The sequence below is a fragment of the Mus caroli genome, unplaced genomic scaffold (genome assembly GCF_978045245.1).
Source record: "Mus caroli unplaced genomic scaffold, Mus_caroli_1 scaffold_17, whole genome shotgun sequence".
Classification (NCBI taxonomy): Eukaryota; Metazoa; Chordata; class Mammalia; order Rodentia; family Muridae; genus Mus; species Mus caroli.
The window spans coordinates 35,299,972-35,317,988 of NW_028227272.1; the positions used below are offsets into that span (position 1 = coordinate 35,299,972).

Below are 18,017 nucleotides of genomic sequence, written 5' to 3' on the forward strand. Positions count from 1 at the left end.
TAGGGAATTACTGTCTAGCCCTGCCTGCCCTTGAACTTGTTTTGTAACCCTGTCTATTGTCAGCCTTGGCAGTTCTGCCTCAGTCTCCCGAGAGCAGGGGTTATAGGTGTGAGCCGCTAGGCCTTGCTCCTGCCGGCTTGTTTATCAGTTATTTCTGACCTAGACAAAGCACCTGACAGTAATGGAAGGAAGGATTTGGTTTGTCAGGGGACACAGTCCAGTCGAGGCAGGGAAGGCACGGCCACAGGAGCCTGAGGCAGCCTTCACACTCCATTCCCACCTGGGAAGCATATCTGTGTGTGTGTGCCCGTGCACATATGTATGTATGTATGTATGTATGTATGTACTCATAAAGTCCAAAAAATATGAGGCAGAAATTTGTGGGGTCCGAGAGTGGATAGTAAGAAGTGAGAGGGTTGCTTTCGTCCTTCCCTCTGGCTTCAGCTCCAGTCGTTTCTCGGCCATTTTTCATTCACTGGGTCCTTCTGTGTGTCTAGCTTGCTGTCTGTCTCCCTCTAGTCAGCGTTACATCTCACGCCCTGTAGTAAGTGTACACTGCACGTGCTTCTGCATTCTCTCTCACTCCCTGTTATAGAGGTCTATTCAGTGTCCGTGTGTGCTAACGCTGTCCCTGGAGTGTTTTGACCGACTCTCCCACCCACTTCTTGCTTGTATTATCTGACTTCAAAACTGCTCGTTTTTGATTCTCTGGTTGCCGTGGTTTTTGTTTGTTTGTATTTAACTTCTTTATTCCTGGAAGCCAGTTGTACTACTACTGAAAAATGGCTAGAAGCAGAATTCTGTGGTACAGTGTCTCCCCCAAACCACCACCACCTCCCTTTTAATTACATGAGTTATTGTCCTTCATTCCTTACAGCAGCTGTACTCTGTACAGTTAGACCTTTGGTTACAAAAACACTTTGAGTGAATATTACACTTTCATGGTGCTTCGGCATCATGTGTCATCTTATGTGTACCTAAACACGAATGAGTCAGATAGTTCTAGTGTAAATCTACAGCTACAGAAACCTTAAAAGTGATTTTCCTTGATTATTTAATTTTATACAGTATATTTATGGTATCAATAGCCAGTTAGATAACTATGATCTTTCATATTCTATTGCTGAAGGTATATTAAGTTTATGATATTATGTTTACTAACTTGAATTTCCATCATAAGTCAATTTTGTTTAAATGAGCTTTTTTCAAGTTGTAAAGTTTGTATAAATCTTAGTAATTTTGACAATTTGCAATTTTTTGTTTATTTTTATTACTATTAAAGATCATGGCCAGGTGGTGGTGGTACAGTGCATGCCTTTAATCCCAGCACTTTTTAGGCAGAGGCTGGCAGATTTCTGAATTTGAGGCCAGCCTGGACTACAGAGCTAATTCTAGGACAGCCAGGACTATACAAAGAAATCCTGCCTTGAAAAACCCAGAAGAAAAATAATGTATTCCAGCTGGAGAGATGGCTCGGCTATTAAGAACATTGTTCTTCTATAAATCCTGAGCTCAATATATTCATGCAGCTCAAAAAAATTCAAGTTTGAATTTGTGATATGATGTAGTTCAAAACAATTTTTTTCATTTTTAATTTTTTTTTTTTTTTGCTTGTTTTGGTGCTAGTAATCAAAACTCAGGACTCACACTGCTCAGCACGTACACCATGGCTGCATCCCTGACCCAGGAACTGATATAGTTTTACAAACTGTCCCTTATTTTTTGCCTAACTTCTGGAAAACATCTTAAGGAGTTATGAAAAATATGGCCAATCTCCTTCCTTGACTTGCATGATATCTTCCTCCTTAGGACCTATTCCAGCCTCTATCTCAGTCCTTTTTTGGTTTTTAATGACCTTACATTTGTTTTGTTTGAAGACTTTTATTAACAAGTATATAAAGCATCCCAATTACTCTCCCCCTTCACTTGCTGTCTTCATGTCAGTAACCTCTCCTCCTACACGTCTCTGTCCTACATTCATGTTGTTTTGCTTTCTTGCGTGACCCAGAGTGACTATGGTTTTGAACCTCTGTATCTTGGAGCCTGTTAGCGAAGAGTACAACTACAGACCGTGACTGCCCCTACCTCAGAATCTTCCATAGCGCCCTCATCAGCCTCCCTCAGATCCATGATTGACGGTTGACAGGCACAGTGAGCAGCAGTCGCAGCTAAGGAGAGATCGTGACTCAGTGGCTGTGTCAGACCCAGGTGTCATTTCACAGCCCTTCCCCTATCTTCCAGCTCTTACATTCTTTCTCTAGGCATCTTCGAGGGAGTGGTGTAAATATTCCTGTTAGCATTGAGCACTCGGTGGTAGTTGTTCTCAGCATATTTACTATTGTTTATTGCAAAGAGAACTGTGATTAAAGCTGGAGTCATATTTGTCTGTAGGTATAAAAATAAACATTTGGAAGGCAGTTTGCCAATCTTTTTCTTTCTTTCTTTCTTTCTTTCTTTCTTTCTTTCTTTCTTTCTTTTTTTTTTTTTCTTTTTCAAGACAGGGTTTCTCTGTGTAGCCCTGGCTGTCCCTGGAACTCACTTTGTAGACCAGGCTGGCCTCGAACTCAGAAATCCGCCTGCCTATGCCTCTCAAGTGCCGGGATTAAAGGCGTGCGCCACCATGTGCTTGCATGTACATGCCTTTATCCTATGGTGGCCAGAGTACAATTTGGTGTGTTACTTGTCAGATACAGTCCCCTGTTTTGTTTGCATCAGGGGCTCTCCCTGAGCTGGAACTTGCCTTCCAGGCCAGGCTGACTGCCCCCACCTCCCAGAACAGCATGCCACCAGGCCTGCCGTTCACATGCGATCTTACAGATCAATTCAGGTCTTCATGCTTGCTTTACAGAAAGTACTTTACCAACATGGTTACTCCTCAGCTCCAATTTCTCTTTCTCTAAATGTCTGTCAGTTCAGGTCCTGTATTCCACATTCTTGCCCTTGCTTTACTGATTAGACATTGTTGTATTCTCATGGGTCCCAGCCTCTAGTAAATGATAAACTAATGTGCTAAATGTTGTTTGGGGGGTTTTACCCACCTTAGATCATGTCAAACAAAAGACAGAAAGACTTTATATTTCTAAAAAGCCTAGAGCTGGGCAGATATCAGCCACCTATGCTAGTTTGTCTGCTTCCCTGTCAGTAGCCCGGAGATATCACTTGCCATGTTACATCCCACCACACTTAACTCCAACAGGCCTATTCCAGCTACTCCTCATGGCCATATGCTTGAAGTTGACGCTGCCCCCATGACCTCCTTCTCCTCCTCCTCCTCATCTAAAACCCCCAGCCTGGGAACCTTTCCTCAGCTCCCTCTCTTCTCTTCATCTTTATTAACCAATCATGGATAACTTAGGTGGCAAGGATTACACAACAGAAACTGGTATCCGTGATCTACTTAGGGGAACTGGGATGTAGCATTTTAATACAAATAGCACCAGCCCAACCTCCTACAGCTAGTTCCCACCAGTTTGTGGGGAGCTCTTCCTAGATGGTTTTCTTTCTAAGTCCTCTTTGTGATTTAATAACCTAAGTATTTTTCACAACCACTGAAATTAGAAACCAAATCATTTACTTTCCTCCTAAACTTATAATTAGACTCTTTGAAATGAAACTGATGTTCCTCTGGAAAGCCTCAGTTCTGACACAACTCGTCTCTAGCTCACTTTTACCTCTGAAAAGATACTCATTCTGGGCCTCCAGTTTTCATGCCTAAAAATGTTTGGAGCAGATCATTGGTCAGCCAACTAGGCCGGCAGGCTGACTACAGTCTGTGGCCATGCTCTGCCTTAGCTTTGCTTATGAGTGCTTCTGTGAAGCAGTAGCTGAGCCAGTAGTGACAGGAAACATGGCTTACAAACCTATACTGTTCACTCACACCCTTTCTAGGAGACAAACAAGCATACACTAACCTGTAGATCAGAAGATCTAGTTATCCAGAGTTTGATTTCTGTAACCCTTCATGATCAAGTGTAGAAAGACAAGAGTTTCTCTGTGTAGGCCAACTGACCTAGAACTAGCTATGTGGATCAAGGATGGCCTTGAACTCCAGTTGTGTCTGCCTCCCAAGTGCTGGGATTAAAGGCTTTTGCTACCACACCCAACCTAGAAATACACATTAATTAAAAATTTGGTTCCTAATGTTTCATCTTAACTGGCTTATCAAAATCACCACCACCAACAACAATCCTACAAATAGCTTTTTGTTTTTAAGATTTAAAAACTAATCAAAAGATTAGAAACATGACTCTAGTTCCCTGTTTCATCTAGAACATTTTGTGATGTTCGGATCTCTTCTTCCCATTGAGGTGCCTCAGTACATTCAGGGTTGTGGGGCTTTAAATAAAGTGTGCTGGGGAATTTCTAATGACAGTCTTGCAAGTTCATAACTAAAGCTTCTTAAGAGTCACAAGTGCATGTTCTAAAGGTACAAAACGAAACAAAACAACCCAGCAGTTAAATTCCAACCAACAACGATGGCTAAGGAATCCCATTCCGTTACTGTTGAGTAGGTTTTGTTCCACCTTATAAAGTAACATGCAGTGTATTTAAGGAGACTCCTACAGATGTAAAAACTGAGAGTATGACAAGTCAGTCTTCGGCTTCCAAAGAAGTAGAGCATGTGGTCCTTGTTTTTCCCTGGCTGACTTAGTTTATTATTATGTCCTTTAGCTTCATTCATGTTTCTAGTGACAGAAGTCCGTTTGTCTATGGCAGAATAATACCCCATTGTCTGTGAATAGCATCCTTCCCTGTATCCATCCATTCCAAGATCTCATGTCTTGGCTATTGTAAAGCAGTAAGCATGTGAGTGCCGTTGTGGCTTAAGTGATTTTTGAATCATTAGAATTCCTAAAATAGTATAGATATGTTTAAAAAAAAGGTCTTTGACTTATTAAGAGTATCTTTTGAAGAAAAATCCAATTAAAAAGTCAGTGACATGAAAGTTTTAATGATGGTTAGAGAATTAAAACCAAAAAAAATTCGGGAATTTGGCTTTGACATGGTGCTGTTTCCTCTTACTCCCAGCACTCAGGAGGCAGGGCAAGCAGGAATCAAGGAGTTCCAGGCCAGGAAGGCCTACATAGTGAGATGGGTTTTTTTGTTGGTGGTGGTGGTGGTTTTGGTTTTTTTTTTTTTAATCTATTTGTTCTGAATGTTTGTAGAACTATACCTGATTATTTGTTGGTTGCTAGCACAAACTAAATATTTAATATTATATCACTCTCCTATGAAACTATCACTAACTTGTAAATAGTGTAATATTTTATTTCAACAGATTTGTTTCAGCTGGTAGTAGTGATACATGACTTTAAGCGCAGTACTCAGCAGTTGGGAGGATCTCTGAATTGTAGGCTAGCCAGGGCTATCTGTGGCAACACTGTCTCACTAAACAAGCCTATTTCATATTAGGCTCTAAGGTAATGAAGAAAAACGTGTGAAATCTTCTGCGTGTGTGTCTGTCTGTCTGTCTGTCTGTCTATGTACATAATGCTTCTCCTTTAGACCTGTCTTCTGCAGCCTTCCTTGTATTCAGTACCTACTACAGCTCTAGAGGCATTGAAGTGCTCAATTTATTTTGCCTTTATTGTTTGCTTATGTTTTAATAAGCAGCTATATGAGTTCTCTTGTTCTTTATGTCTTCTCTAGGTCTTCAGGTAGTTTCTTTTGTGTAGTGATACTCTAAATATTCAGTGATTGTGTGAAATGGTGAAATTTGCCACAAATACCTGACTACAGCATTGTTAGGCCTGGCTAACTTGAGTGTCACTTTTCCTATATAGAGTAGCTAAGATCAGAGTTGGGATACAGTGGGAAAGGAAGCCAGAGGATTACTTGAATTTTCTAAATTTATTTATTTATTTATTTTATAAGTATGGATTTTTTTTTTTTAATGTGTGTGTAATATGGGAGCACTTGGTGCCCTCACAGGCCAGTTGATATTGTTGGATCTCCTGGGACTAGGGTTACACATGGTTATGTTCTTAACTAGTATGTCAGTACCTGGAATCTTTCCTAGTAATGTTTTTATGACTCAGATTTTTTAACATTCTTATTATAGAACATTAGTCTGTGATGGTATAGCATGGTTTTATAAATGCAAACTAAAAAGCTTTCACAAAATCCATTGAGTTGTTTATTTCTGCTTGGAATTCATTATATTAGCAAAACCAATGCATCAATATATGGGTAGATAGAAAGATGACAATATTTTTTTTTTCTCTGTATAGGTCCTAGGAACACCAACAAGGGAGCAAATTAGAGAAATGAACCCAAATTATACAGAATTCAAATTCCCCCAAATCAAGGCACATCCTTGGACAAAGGTGAGTGAAAATGAATTTGAGAAAGTCCACCAATAGTTAAGTAAATCTCGGGGTTTTCATTGTACTTAAGTTGAACAATTAGAGAGACCTTATGTCAATTACAAACTCAGCAGTTCTCTGTGAAGGTGGCTCAGCGGCTGCAGCTCAGTGTGTATTGATGGTATGCTATTATTCCTGTGGATGGCCTGTAGATACTTTGCAGCCTGGGCTTTCATTTGCAAGTAGGAACCAAGTATCCATGACATTAAAATCGGGGTAGGACTTTTAAAACCTAAGGTTCTACATTTCTTAATTTAAATAGAAATGCATAATACAGTATTATCACAAATAAAATACCTTTACATATTTTTATTCTTTTAAACTATCAGAACAACCCTTTTTATAGTTGTGTATGTTTTTCTTGTGTACTGTCCTGTTGGTTCTTGAGAAGCAGTATTCATAGTGTTTATTAGATGTTACTAACCATTGGGAAAGCCTAGTCAGAAGTCTTCCACCCTGGGTTGTGTTATGAGGTTAACTGCAATGAGGAAAAAAGAAGAAGAATGTGTTAGTATTTACAGATGGAGTTCATTTGTAGCAGACATTTTTAAAATAGATTTAGAAACTCTAGCCAAAGCTAGGAATCCAGGGATGTAAGCAGCTATCACAGTCTGGTGTTAAGCTAACACTTGTTCTTGTGTGCACAAGAGTGTGTGTCTGATGCTGGATCTTTACAGTCATGGTCATGTGCCTCGCATCATTCACAGAGGTAGGTAAGTAGGTAGGTAGGTAATGATATAATAAGTTAGAAGCAGTCAGCTTTTAAATATGTAGTTCAAAGAAGACCCTATTTTAAAATGTCCACATGACATTGATTAGTTCATTTAGTTGACTGTAAAATGTTTTGGAGGTGAAGTAATTTAAGACTATAAATGAAATGGTTCATACTCCCATGTATGTATGTAGTTAGTATGCCTGCCTGTCTTAGTTAAGGTTTTGTTGTGAAGAGACACCATGCTCTCTTCAACTCGTACAAAGGAAAACATTTAATTGGTGCTGGCTTACAGTACAGACTTAGTCCATTACCATTATGGAGAGAAGCATGTCAGCACATGGGACTGGAGAGGTAGCTAAGAGTTCTACATCTTGATCTGAAGGTAGCAGGAATAGAACTGTGAGCCTATGGACCTGGACTTGAGCATCCAAAATCTCAGATCTTGCACTCACAGTGATCCACATCCACTCCAACAAGGCCACACCTTCTAATAGTGCTACTCCCTATGAGCCAAGCATTCACACACATGAGCCTATGGATGCCATTCCTTTTCAAACCACCACACTGCCTCCCTTTCTCTTCCCATTCTGTTATCCTCCTAATTACATGATGGTTCCAGGTACTCCCTTTAACATTCTCATAGCCTCTCTTCAAAAAATACTTTGCATTCATTATTTCTTTCCTATTTAAACAAAGATGTCAGTAATATTTTAGTGCCAGAAATATAGACAGAGGCTTTCCTTCTTCTAAGAGGCCAAGTCCCCTTCATTTTAGAATTCATGGTGAATACTTGTCTTTGGTAAAATCATCTTGGATCTTTATATTTAAGTCTTATTTTGGAGCTAAGTGAGATATATTTAGAATCTTTGATGTGGCACTAAACCCAGAGGACCCTAGGTGACCTGTTTGTATTTTGAGGCCAAGTAGATTGAATCTACAAAATTATTACAGGTCAGTCAAGTGTCTATTGTGAGTGATTTATAATATACTGCAGTCCAACTAAGTCAAGGAGAAAATAATAGGGAATTCTGAGTATTAAATACAGGGATATATATAAAGTAGTCATTATTTTTATAAAGGAAGAAGGGAGGACTTCTAAGGCATCAGTCTGAGTGGGTCTGAGTGTGTACCGTGTGTCCTTCCTGCTGACACACGATGGAGCTGAGAGACACACTGCTGCACTGGAAGCTACAGAGTCCTGTTAACACTTAGCACCCACCAGCAGTGATGTGTCTGTCCTGCCCCTTACTCTACTCCCCTTTCTCTGCAGTGGAAATATCAGCCAGAATAAAATGTGGAAAATTGTTCACGTTAAAATGTAGCCAACAGAAAGAGCTGTGGTGAATTAGTTTAAGCTTTGCTCTGCCTTCCTGGATTCCTGACGTTTCTCTTATATCCTGGATACTTTCCAAGTGGGAATGGAATATAAAACCTTTTTATTTAGATCTCCATTTCTATGCTATGTATAGAACACTTGTTCAATTCTCTTACGTTTTATATTAAAACCACCATGAACCCTTTATTTATATAGTGTCCTTTGACAGTTTGGCTTTCCCTTCATGCAGTGTATTCCATAATAAATAAGTTTGTATCGATGTCTCTTTAATACATACAAATTTGTATGCTACACAGAAATCCCGTGACTCCAGTTGAGTAAATGATGAGAATATGCTTGTATTGGATTAAAAAAAAAAGATTTTCAAAAGTAAAATGTAGAATTGGATTCCCAAAGGTAGCGCAATCCCCTCTTCCTTTATCCTCCCGTTCTGGTAATTTACAGCAATGTGAGAAGTGTAGCCTGTACTAGGTAGCCAGTAACAACTGTACATAATGTTCTCTAGAAATACCTTGTCCTTTGGATCTGGAAAGACAGAGAAGCAAGAATGCCTTTGTTCTCTGTTTTGTTCCTTTAGAAGCCACTTCAGCCCTCTTCCCTAAAACCATGGGAGTGTGAGCCCTGGCTTCTCGACTGCAGTGTGACCCTCTCAGTTGTTCTATACATTCCTTCACATCGAATTAAAAACACACTGAAACCCAAGTCGTTTAAGTCTCCACCCTCTTTCTAGAAACAAGCCATTTTTACAGATGCACTATTCTGCAGGTTGAGTAATTTGTATTCTCAAAAATGTAGACAAATAAATATTGAGAAAACTGTCTTCCTCACAAAGGATACAGGTGTAAAGGAACTAGAGCGGGAGAACGATATTGTTAGTATGCTACATTACAAGGTTTATGGGATACACAAACCCTTGACTGTTACATACAGCTGATTGGGGGCTGAAACAGTTGTTTCCTCCCCTAAGACATTTGTTGCTCTTACAGAGGACTGAGGGCTCAGTTCCTAGAACTCCCAGGGAATCTGATTCCCTCTTCTGACCTCTGCAGGTACCAGACACACATGTGATACATGCAGGAAAAAACCATACACACATAAAAGGAAATATATCTTAATAATTATAAAATAGCTAGTGCAACCTAATTCCTTGATAAAGCACTTAATGGTTTAAGTGGGAAAGGAATGGAGGCTTATGCTTTGGTGTGTGCTGGATATTTCAGAAAAGAAATGCCTGGTTGAAAGCTAAAGGCAATGATACCATTGTAGACTGAGAATTAAATACAGAGATTTGGTTGGGAAAAGCGAAGAAACTTACATCCTCCTGTCTTTAGAACTTGGAGGCAGGGTTAACTAGCAGGTCATTAGGAAAGGAGGAGTTTAAATACTATTTCTGTTTTGTAAGATAGTGATTATCTGCCTTGTCTTTCCTTCTGGTTCTTTTCAAAATACAGCTATACTGATATAAAGGATTTTCTTATTTCAGTCATGAAATTCTACTTCCAATATACTTCCGCCTTGTCTCTTACTTCTGCCTCATGTCCTGGCCTTGCTTTAGGCCATTGTGGTAGTGTAGAGCCCCCACCTCCTTACTGAGTTCCCCCCTGCAGCGCCAGAAAGCCCCGTCCAGCCTTCTCGCTTCTCTGATTCCTCATAGTCTTTAAGAAAGTTGCTCGTGCCGGGCGTGGTGGCGCACACCTTTAACCCCAGCACTCGGGAGGCAGAGGTAGGCAGATTTCTGAATTCGAGACCAGCCTGGTCTACAGAGTTCCAGGACAGCCAGGACTACACAGAGAAACCCTGTCTCGAAAAACCAAAAAAGAAAAAAGAAAGTTGCCCATGGAATGCATGTTTTGACAAGGATGAACTTATGATTTCCATATAATTATTAACTATTTATTCCCTATTGTCAGAACAACACTTTGGATACAGACTGTCAAGGTCATACTGTTGTTAATCTTTTTCTGCCTGCTCTTTCAATAAGCAGACTTAGTTCTTGTCTTGTCCCCAAGATTAAGATTCCCTGAGGCATGTAGTTACTAGAACTATCTCTTTACCAATTTGTTCTGCCCCCCTCCACCATGTGTGTGTGAGATGGTGTGTGTATATGTGTGTGTGTACACAGTTCAGTGTATAAAGTTCAGTGTATAACTAAGATAGATTGGAGATAGCTAGTCAGATCATTTGGTAGTATAGTTGTCTTGGGTGTCTCCGGCTCCCACTATTGAGTAGCTGATATCTTTTGTTTAAATTACTGTCAAATACTCTCTTTTGTCCTGATAGCAAATAATCCAGAGGTCAGATAGGTAAAGGCAATGTCTGTGTAATTGTATAAAACAGTGGAAGTCATTTAATTGGTTTGTGGAGAGAAGTATAGCAGACTCCACAGTGCCCCACCTGCTACCCCTGTATTTAAGTTATCTCTGTGTGGTACAGTTGTCTAGCTTATACCTCACCTTGAAGGGACATACGTCTGTGGCATCCATGCTCAATTTTCTGTCTAATCAGACTTCCCTAATTGATGCAGGGGAAGCCACATTTGTTTTTATAGCTTTATCTTCTTGCTAGTGTCCTTTTAGTTAGTTGTAGCCAGTAGCCAGTTGCCACTTGCCTTGTGAGTGTGTGTGCCATCACTCCTGAGGTTCTTCCTGCCTCTGTAATCATCATAGCCTCCTCCTTTTCTGACACTCGGCCTTTTTAAGAATAACCTCCGCATCTCTCTGTTTTCCAGGCTGTGTACTTTTAATTCATTTCTGAGCATTACACATGAAGATGTAGCTCTTAACACTAGGAGCATGGCTCGGTAATACAGCACATTCCTAGCATATATAAGGCCCCAGGCTTCATACCCAACATAAGAGACACACATGCAAACACACACACACCGGGGGTGATTAATCTATATATTAGAGGAGTATTTTTTTAATCATTTAAGAGGTAGGGGGACAAAGGATGAAATTGGGAATAGATTGGAGAAGACAAAAATTTTCTTTTTAATTTTATCATTGTTGTTTTAAATGCTATGTATTCTTTATCACCAGTGTTATGCTGGGTCCCATAAAGGATACAAAATAAAATATGCAGTTCTTGCCTTTGAAGAGCATAGTTAAAGCAAGTTTTAAGTAGTATAAATTGTGTGTTGTAAGTGTTCAAAGCTGCTTACATCTATCACGTGTCACATGCTAGACCTTTAGGGAAGACAGTAAAAGAAGTCTCCTTAAAGCTGACATAGGACAAGGGCTGGTGAAGTAGAATTAAGATTTGCTTAAGTGGGACTGATGAAGTTGCTCAGCTGCTGAAGGCTCTTACAGTAGGCCTGGGTGGCCTGAATTTGATCCTTGGAACCCACAGAGTGGAAGAAAATAACTGAGTCATGTGAGTTGTTCTCTGACCTCCAAGCATATAAACACAAATGAATTTTAAAAGGTGAAAGAAAGAAAAAGAAAGACATAAAGACATGATTTGCTGAGGTATAGAAAAAAAGGCTAGGCAAACATCTTAAGATGGGAGAGATGAATGGAAGGGAAATGTGTAATCTGAGGAAAGCTAACCTGATTGTCATAGCTGTTTCGTAAAACCATGAAAAGTTAAACTGAGTTAGTGTCATTTGGTAATGCATGCTTATTGATGTCTCATCAATGGGGGTGTGAGAGGAGGAATTGCATTGCATAGGGAACTGTTCTTTCTGTAACTGTTTCTTTACATGCCTTCTAATTAGGGCAGTTGAAACTCACTAACTGCTAGGGCTAGCTTTGTAGTAACTACGAAAAGGATCTTTGTGCTTCTTGTTCTCTGCCTTCTTTATCAGACTTTTCTAACCCTCAAAAGTTAGGAAACTGCGTGTCTTTCTTCATTAAGTTTGAGCTATGTTCAGTTTTTTATCCATCTGTATGACAATGACTTCAGACATAGCAATTTTACTTGGCTTGTGAATTCTCTGAAAGTTGGTCTTCACTGGCTTCTTAGGGGGGGAAATTAATAATTTATAGCTGTCTTAGGGTTTTATTGCTGTGAAGAGACATGGTGACAACTCTTATAAAGGAAAGCATTTAATTGGGACTGGCTGAGTTTCAGAACTCAGTCCATTACATCATGGCAGGAAGCATGGTGGCACGCAGGCAGACATGGTGCTGGAGAAGGAGCTGAGAGTTCTGCATCTGAATTCACAGGCAGAAGGAAAAGACTGCGCTGCTAGGCCTTGCTTGAGTATCTTAAACCTCAGAGTCTGCCCCAACAAGGACACACTTCCTTCAGCAAAGCCACACACCTACTCCAGCAAGACCACACTTCCTAAAGGTGCCACTCCCTATGGGGGTCAATTTTATCAAACCACCAACCACAGTAGTAGATTGAATTGCCTTATATTTCAGTATATCACTAGATGACTGTATGAAAGCATGCAAAACACCAATAAAGGAAATTTTTTAAAGTATGAATTACTTAATTATTGTTATCTACTTAGAAAGCCACTTAGTAGGTTTCTTTTTGTTACTGAGTAGCATAAATAACTATTCTCAGACCCATGATATTGCCTCACTTGATCTTATACTTAGGTTTATTAATTGCGGGTAGTTTTGGATTACTTGAGGGCCAGTATTGACCTTGTTCTTTAATAGTCATGGTTTACCAGTTTTTAGACCTGGGGGATGGCTGGGCAGTGGTGGCACACACCTTTAATCCCAGCACTTGGGAGGCAGAGGCAGGCAGATTTCTGAGTTCAAGGCCAGCCTGGTCTACAGAGTGAGTTCTAGAACAGCCAGGGCTACACAGAGAAAACCTGTCTTGAAAAAAACAAACAAAAAACTGGGGGATTATATTTGCCTATGACCAAAAATTGTGTGAGTTTCATAAGCTTATAATGGAAAGTAATAGGAGGTAGTTGTTTGGACCAAACACATAATTTGTTCTGTGTTCTACTAGGTTAATTTCCACTATCTATAATTATAAAAAGTGGGAATTTTTCTATGGCTGTGGCTGGGTGCATAATACAACACCATTTCTGGGAGCTGACCGTGTGAGATAGAGCTTTCACCACAGGTTTTGGCATGTATGTGATTATTCCTTACAGCCGTTGCGCAGGGCTCGGGTTCAGCCATAGCACTTAGCTCCTGGATGGATTGTCAGAGCCAGTCTTAGAGAGAACTCTGTTGTCTAAGGTGCCCAAATGCAAATTTATTTTGACTAATTCTTAAGGATATGTTTGCATTTGTTCAGTACTACAGAGACTTTTTGGGGAACATTAATTTTAATAGCGTTTTCCCCGTTATGGACTAGTAATTGTGATGTGTTTGTTTGCATTTAAGAAAATCTGTTGCTGCATAGGTGAGGTAGTATTTGAAGCACTCAAAAGTTCATGTCAGTGTTTCGGTTCATTTGATTTTTTTTTTCTTTTTTTCTTTTTTTTTTTTTCTTCTTATTTCACTTTTTCCTTTTTTCTTTTTTATTGCTTTGTTTCATTTTGTTTTGTTTTATTCTTTTTTTATTTTAGCTTTTAAAGGGGTGTCTGTGGCCTTGCTGCATACTTGCCTGGCCATATTTAGTCTGCATACTAATTGTTAGTTGGCCCAGTTGAATCTTACTTTATGCTGTTGGTTCTTTTGGTATGATTTTCTGGTTTTGTCCACCTGGTTATGTTTTAATATTTTAATTCTGACAGGGCCGGATTTTAATCCCACGCACTAAATTTTAGTCTGCAGACTAAAAGTAATCCGCGGATTATTTATTTTTTTGCAAAATTCCCCCACTGGAAACTATCTAAAAGAATGTTACATTCTCTTAGCTTAGTCAAGGGAGTTCACAGCTACTGGTGAGTTCTGCCAACTTTGTGTTCTCAATACCTAGACATAATAGACCCTGCTAACTCCTTTGCATATTTGGCTCCGTTTTGCCTAGGTGTTGGTGTACATTATTCTGCATGTCACCTGTAACTGTGACTGTCCCTTACTTGTTTTGTTTATTGTATACATTTTTGTTTAGCTTTTGGTGGGTGAATTGGGCATATTCGCAGATGAAGCTGTGTTGAATTTGTACTCAAAGATAAAGGATTTTTTTCAGTGAGTTTTTGCAAAAAGGACAGAATGCTCTATATTTATTAATTTTTCTAAGTCATGGGTGCAAGGGTATGAGGGGGCAAAGCCCACAATAGAACAAAGTAAGTTTATACCCGCACTCCTGAGGTGATATGTCAGTTTCCTGAAGAGTCCTCCTTCAATGAGACTGTCAGTAAATACCTGCCTGCTAGCAGGGAAGTCAATCCAAAAGAGGAGAATAATCCGCGGTGGCCTGGTTCTTTGTTAGCACACACAAATTCAAGTATCTGGCTTGAAATTTACAGTAATATAAATATACTTAATATTTCTCCCTCATGACCAATAACTTAGCAAAAAAATGTTTATACTGTGTAACAGACAAAATAACTATGAAATTTTAGCATATTGGGAAGGTACATTTTTAAAAGCAGGCCACTGTGCCCCTCCCAGCCGGGTCTGTGGTGACGACCCAGGCCATGGAAAGCCACTTTACTTTGAGAACTTTACTTCTAGATTTCATTTTGATTTTAACTTATTTTGGTTTTGTATTTTTTTAATGAACACACTGGCATTGGAACATAAATTAAAAAAAGAAATGTTTCTTTACTGTGCCTCACCATTGCACAAATTAAAAAAAAACATTTTTGCATACACTTGTGGTAAAATAATTTTTAAAATTTGGACTTGCTACTGTGGAGACGAGTGCTTACGTTTATAACTGTATAAACATTTTCTATGTCCCTACACCATGGATTTCTTATAACATTGGCTATATTTTTCCTTGCTGGACTATTGTCTTTTGCATTGACTTCCCCTGTTTGGATTATTTCACTGCATTATCACCTTTAGGACTCATCAGGAACAGGACATTTCATCCCAGGAGTGCGGGTATGTACTTTTTTTTTTTTTTTCAACTTTAGGTCAGTTTTATAACACTAGGGAAAATGTTTCTTGGAAAGGCTGAGAACTGTTGGTTCTTGAAATGTGCTAATGAAAACAGTGCGGGGATTTGGGTTCTAGTTTTGTACTGTACAGATATTCATGTAGTATAATTCGCTTGTCAGTATCCATTGACATCTAGGTGGAAATTTATGAATTTTAATTATTCTTACATGCAGCCAAAGTTCTGTATTTTATTTCAGTGGTTAAGGAACAGTGTAGAAGCAGAAGCTTAGCTAGAAACCATATTTCAGTAGCCGTTGGCTTCCCGTCTTTACAACAGCTAGTGTCTAGTCGGGACTGTTCATTTTAGAAAGTGCATGCTACCATGCCCCATATTATGGTCAGACTAGGTTTTTGATTCATATAACTTTCCACTTGACCTTTATCCACAGAGTACTTAGCTAAGACTTTTCTCCTGAGTACTCTTTTAAAGATTTAAAGTATGTTTTTAAAAGGCAGATCTTCAAAAAAATAGCAATTCTAATAAAGACTTTTGGCATAGATTATTTTTAACTCTGGTAACTTAAATTAATTAGGATTTCTTCACAAAATAAGATTTTTTTTCCTTAGTACCCAAATGATAGGTGGTTCCTTGTAGTCAGTAAAAATATCAAAAAAGATACCAGGAATGGATTTTTTAAATAATCCAAACTAAGTTCATAACTCTAAATTAAGACCTTTATCAGAAAAGCCCTTCATAGCTATAGCATGGTTTAGGTTCCTTGTTTTGTGTTTGAGACAGAGCCTCACTGTGTGTCCTACTGGCTTCATACTCACTGTGTAGCCCAGGCTGGCCTCAAACTCATAGGCATCTACCTGCCTCTGCCACCCAAGTGCTGAGGTTAAAGGTGCACACCACCACGCACAGTCAAGCATGAACTTGTAGGTTTAAACAGTTTACTCTTTATGTCCTCTGTGCTTGAATCTTAGCCAGAGTTATCTTTACATTCAAGTGCTATCTTAAGTCTACTTACCTAGTACCACAATCGGTACCAAGACATTTTAGATTAATTAGCAAGTAAATCCATATATTATCAGATAGATATAGACTGCCAATAATTTTAATATTTTTCTCATTGTTTTGAATCACAGTCTCAGTATGTAGCTCAGGTTGTCCTGGAAATCAACATGTAGACCAGGCTGTTCTTGAATTCATAAAAAACTACTTGCCTCTGCCTCCCCAGTGCCTGTATCAAAAGTGTGTGCCACTATATACATGGCTAACTTTGATGTTTTTATGATAATTTTTACTGTTTTGTTTTCTGCATTCTGGATTTGATTGGCACTTGGAAACAAGAGAGAGGGAGGTGACCATAAATGGATGGCAAAATGAAATGTTTTAAATTGTGCTTTCCTTGGCTAAGGCCAATTATAGTGCTCAAAAACATAAAGACAAGGAGGCTTTGACTTTGCACAGGACTTTCTAAAACAGCCAATAAATTGACCAAGCCTTAAAGTAAATTCTTAAGATCCTCTCAAGTCACTTTGTCAATTTCTGTAGGAAATAATCTATTTCCATAATAAGCAGGAGTTTCTTAAAGGGAAAGAAAACAACCCATCCAGCTCCCAGCATTCTCTAGAAGGTGCTCAAGAGTCTCCTGACTCTGAACGAGCCCTGCAGTGTCTGCAGCCCCAGTGCTTACTGTGGACCCTTCCATTTGCACGACACCTTGTCCGTCGTCACCAGACCCGCCCTTGCTCTGGTTATCCCTTCTCCCCATCTAAGGCTATGCTTTATTTTCTTAGATGTCAAAGGTTCTGTGTCCCATCAGCTGGGTTTAAGTTCCCCCTTCTGTTTTTAACTAGCTGTCTTTAGAATAAAGTCTGTACATCATTATATGTGCTGGTTCAGTATAAGACACAGTGAGTATAAAGCTATGTGTTCTTTTCAGCAAAATAGATTAATTGTATTGTTTCAATTTGGACTTCAGTTGACCTTTCTGAGATTAATGGCTCTTACTAAGTTCTCCTTGCCCAGTTAAAATTCTGAACTATTCACTGAGAAAAATCCAAATGTGAATGATCTGTCTAGCTATGTAGGGAGTCTAGGTACGAACCTTTGAATACTGAAAAGCTCTGTATCAAAATTATACTGAACCACTGGGCGGTGGTGGCACACGCCTTTAATGCTAGGACTTGGGAGGCAGAGGCAGGCGGGTTTCTGAGTTCGAGGCCAGCCTGGTCTACAAAGAGAGTTCCAGGACAGCCAGGGCTATACAGAGAAACTCTGTCTCGAAAAACCAAAAAAAAAAAAGAAAGAAAGAAAAGGAAAGGAAAAAAAAGAAAAAATATATACGGAACCATTAACATTTTTATAATTAAAACTACTTCCTCTTTTTCTTTTTAAAACCACTGAAAGTGCTATCCCTGGTCAAAAATTGTTCTACCTAAAAGAAAACCAGAGGCTTTTTCCTGTTTCCTGCCATAGCAGTAAAAACTTTAATTACAGAATTTCTTCTAGTTGTGCTTGCCTCCCGATCTCAGCTTTTATGTGCCTGTAATAATTTATAGGCATGCTTAATTAATTATGCTACGTTGTGCTTAAGAGGTAGGTTTTTCTCTGAGCTTTTCTTGCATAGTTTTTGGTTAGCAAGCAGTTTGCCCCACTGTGATGTGTCACATGCAGTTAGCTC

The 18,017-nt window shown here is 39.2% G+C and overlaps 1 protein-coding gene across 2 annotated transcripts in view; it reads left to right on the forward strand.

The window, feature by feature from the left end:
• Window positions 1–18,017, forward strand: part of Gsk3b (glycogen synthase kinase 3 beta) — a 151,816-nt gene that overhangs the window by 108,757 nt on the left and 25,042 nt on the right. The window contains exons 8-9 of one of the 2 annotated variants that reach the window (XM_029470640.2): window positions 6,231–6,326; window positions 15,292–15,330. In XM_029470640.2, coding sequence (XP_029326500.1) covers window positions 6,231–6,326; window positions 15,292–15,330 — 135 coding nt within the window. The remainder of the gene's footprint in view (window positions 1–6,230; window positions 6,327–15,291; window positions 15,331–18,017) is intronic. The other variant, XM_021184609.3, reaches the window with a different exon arrangement.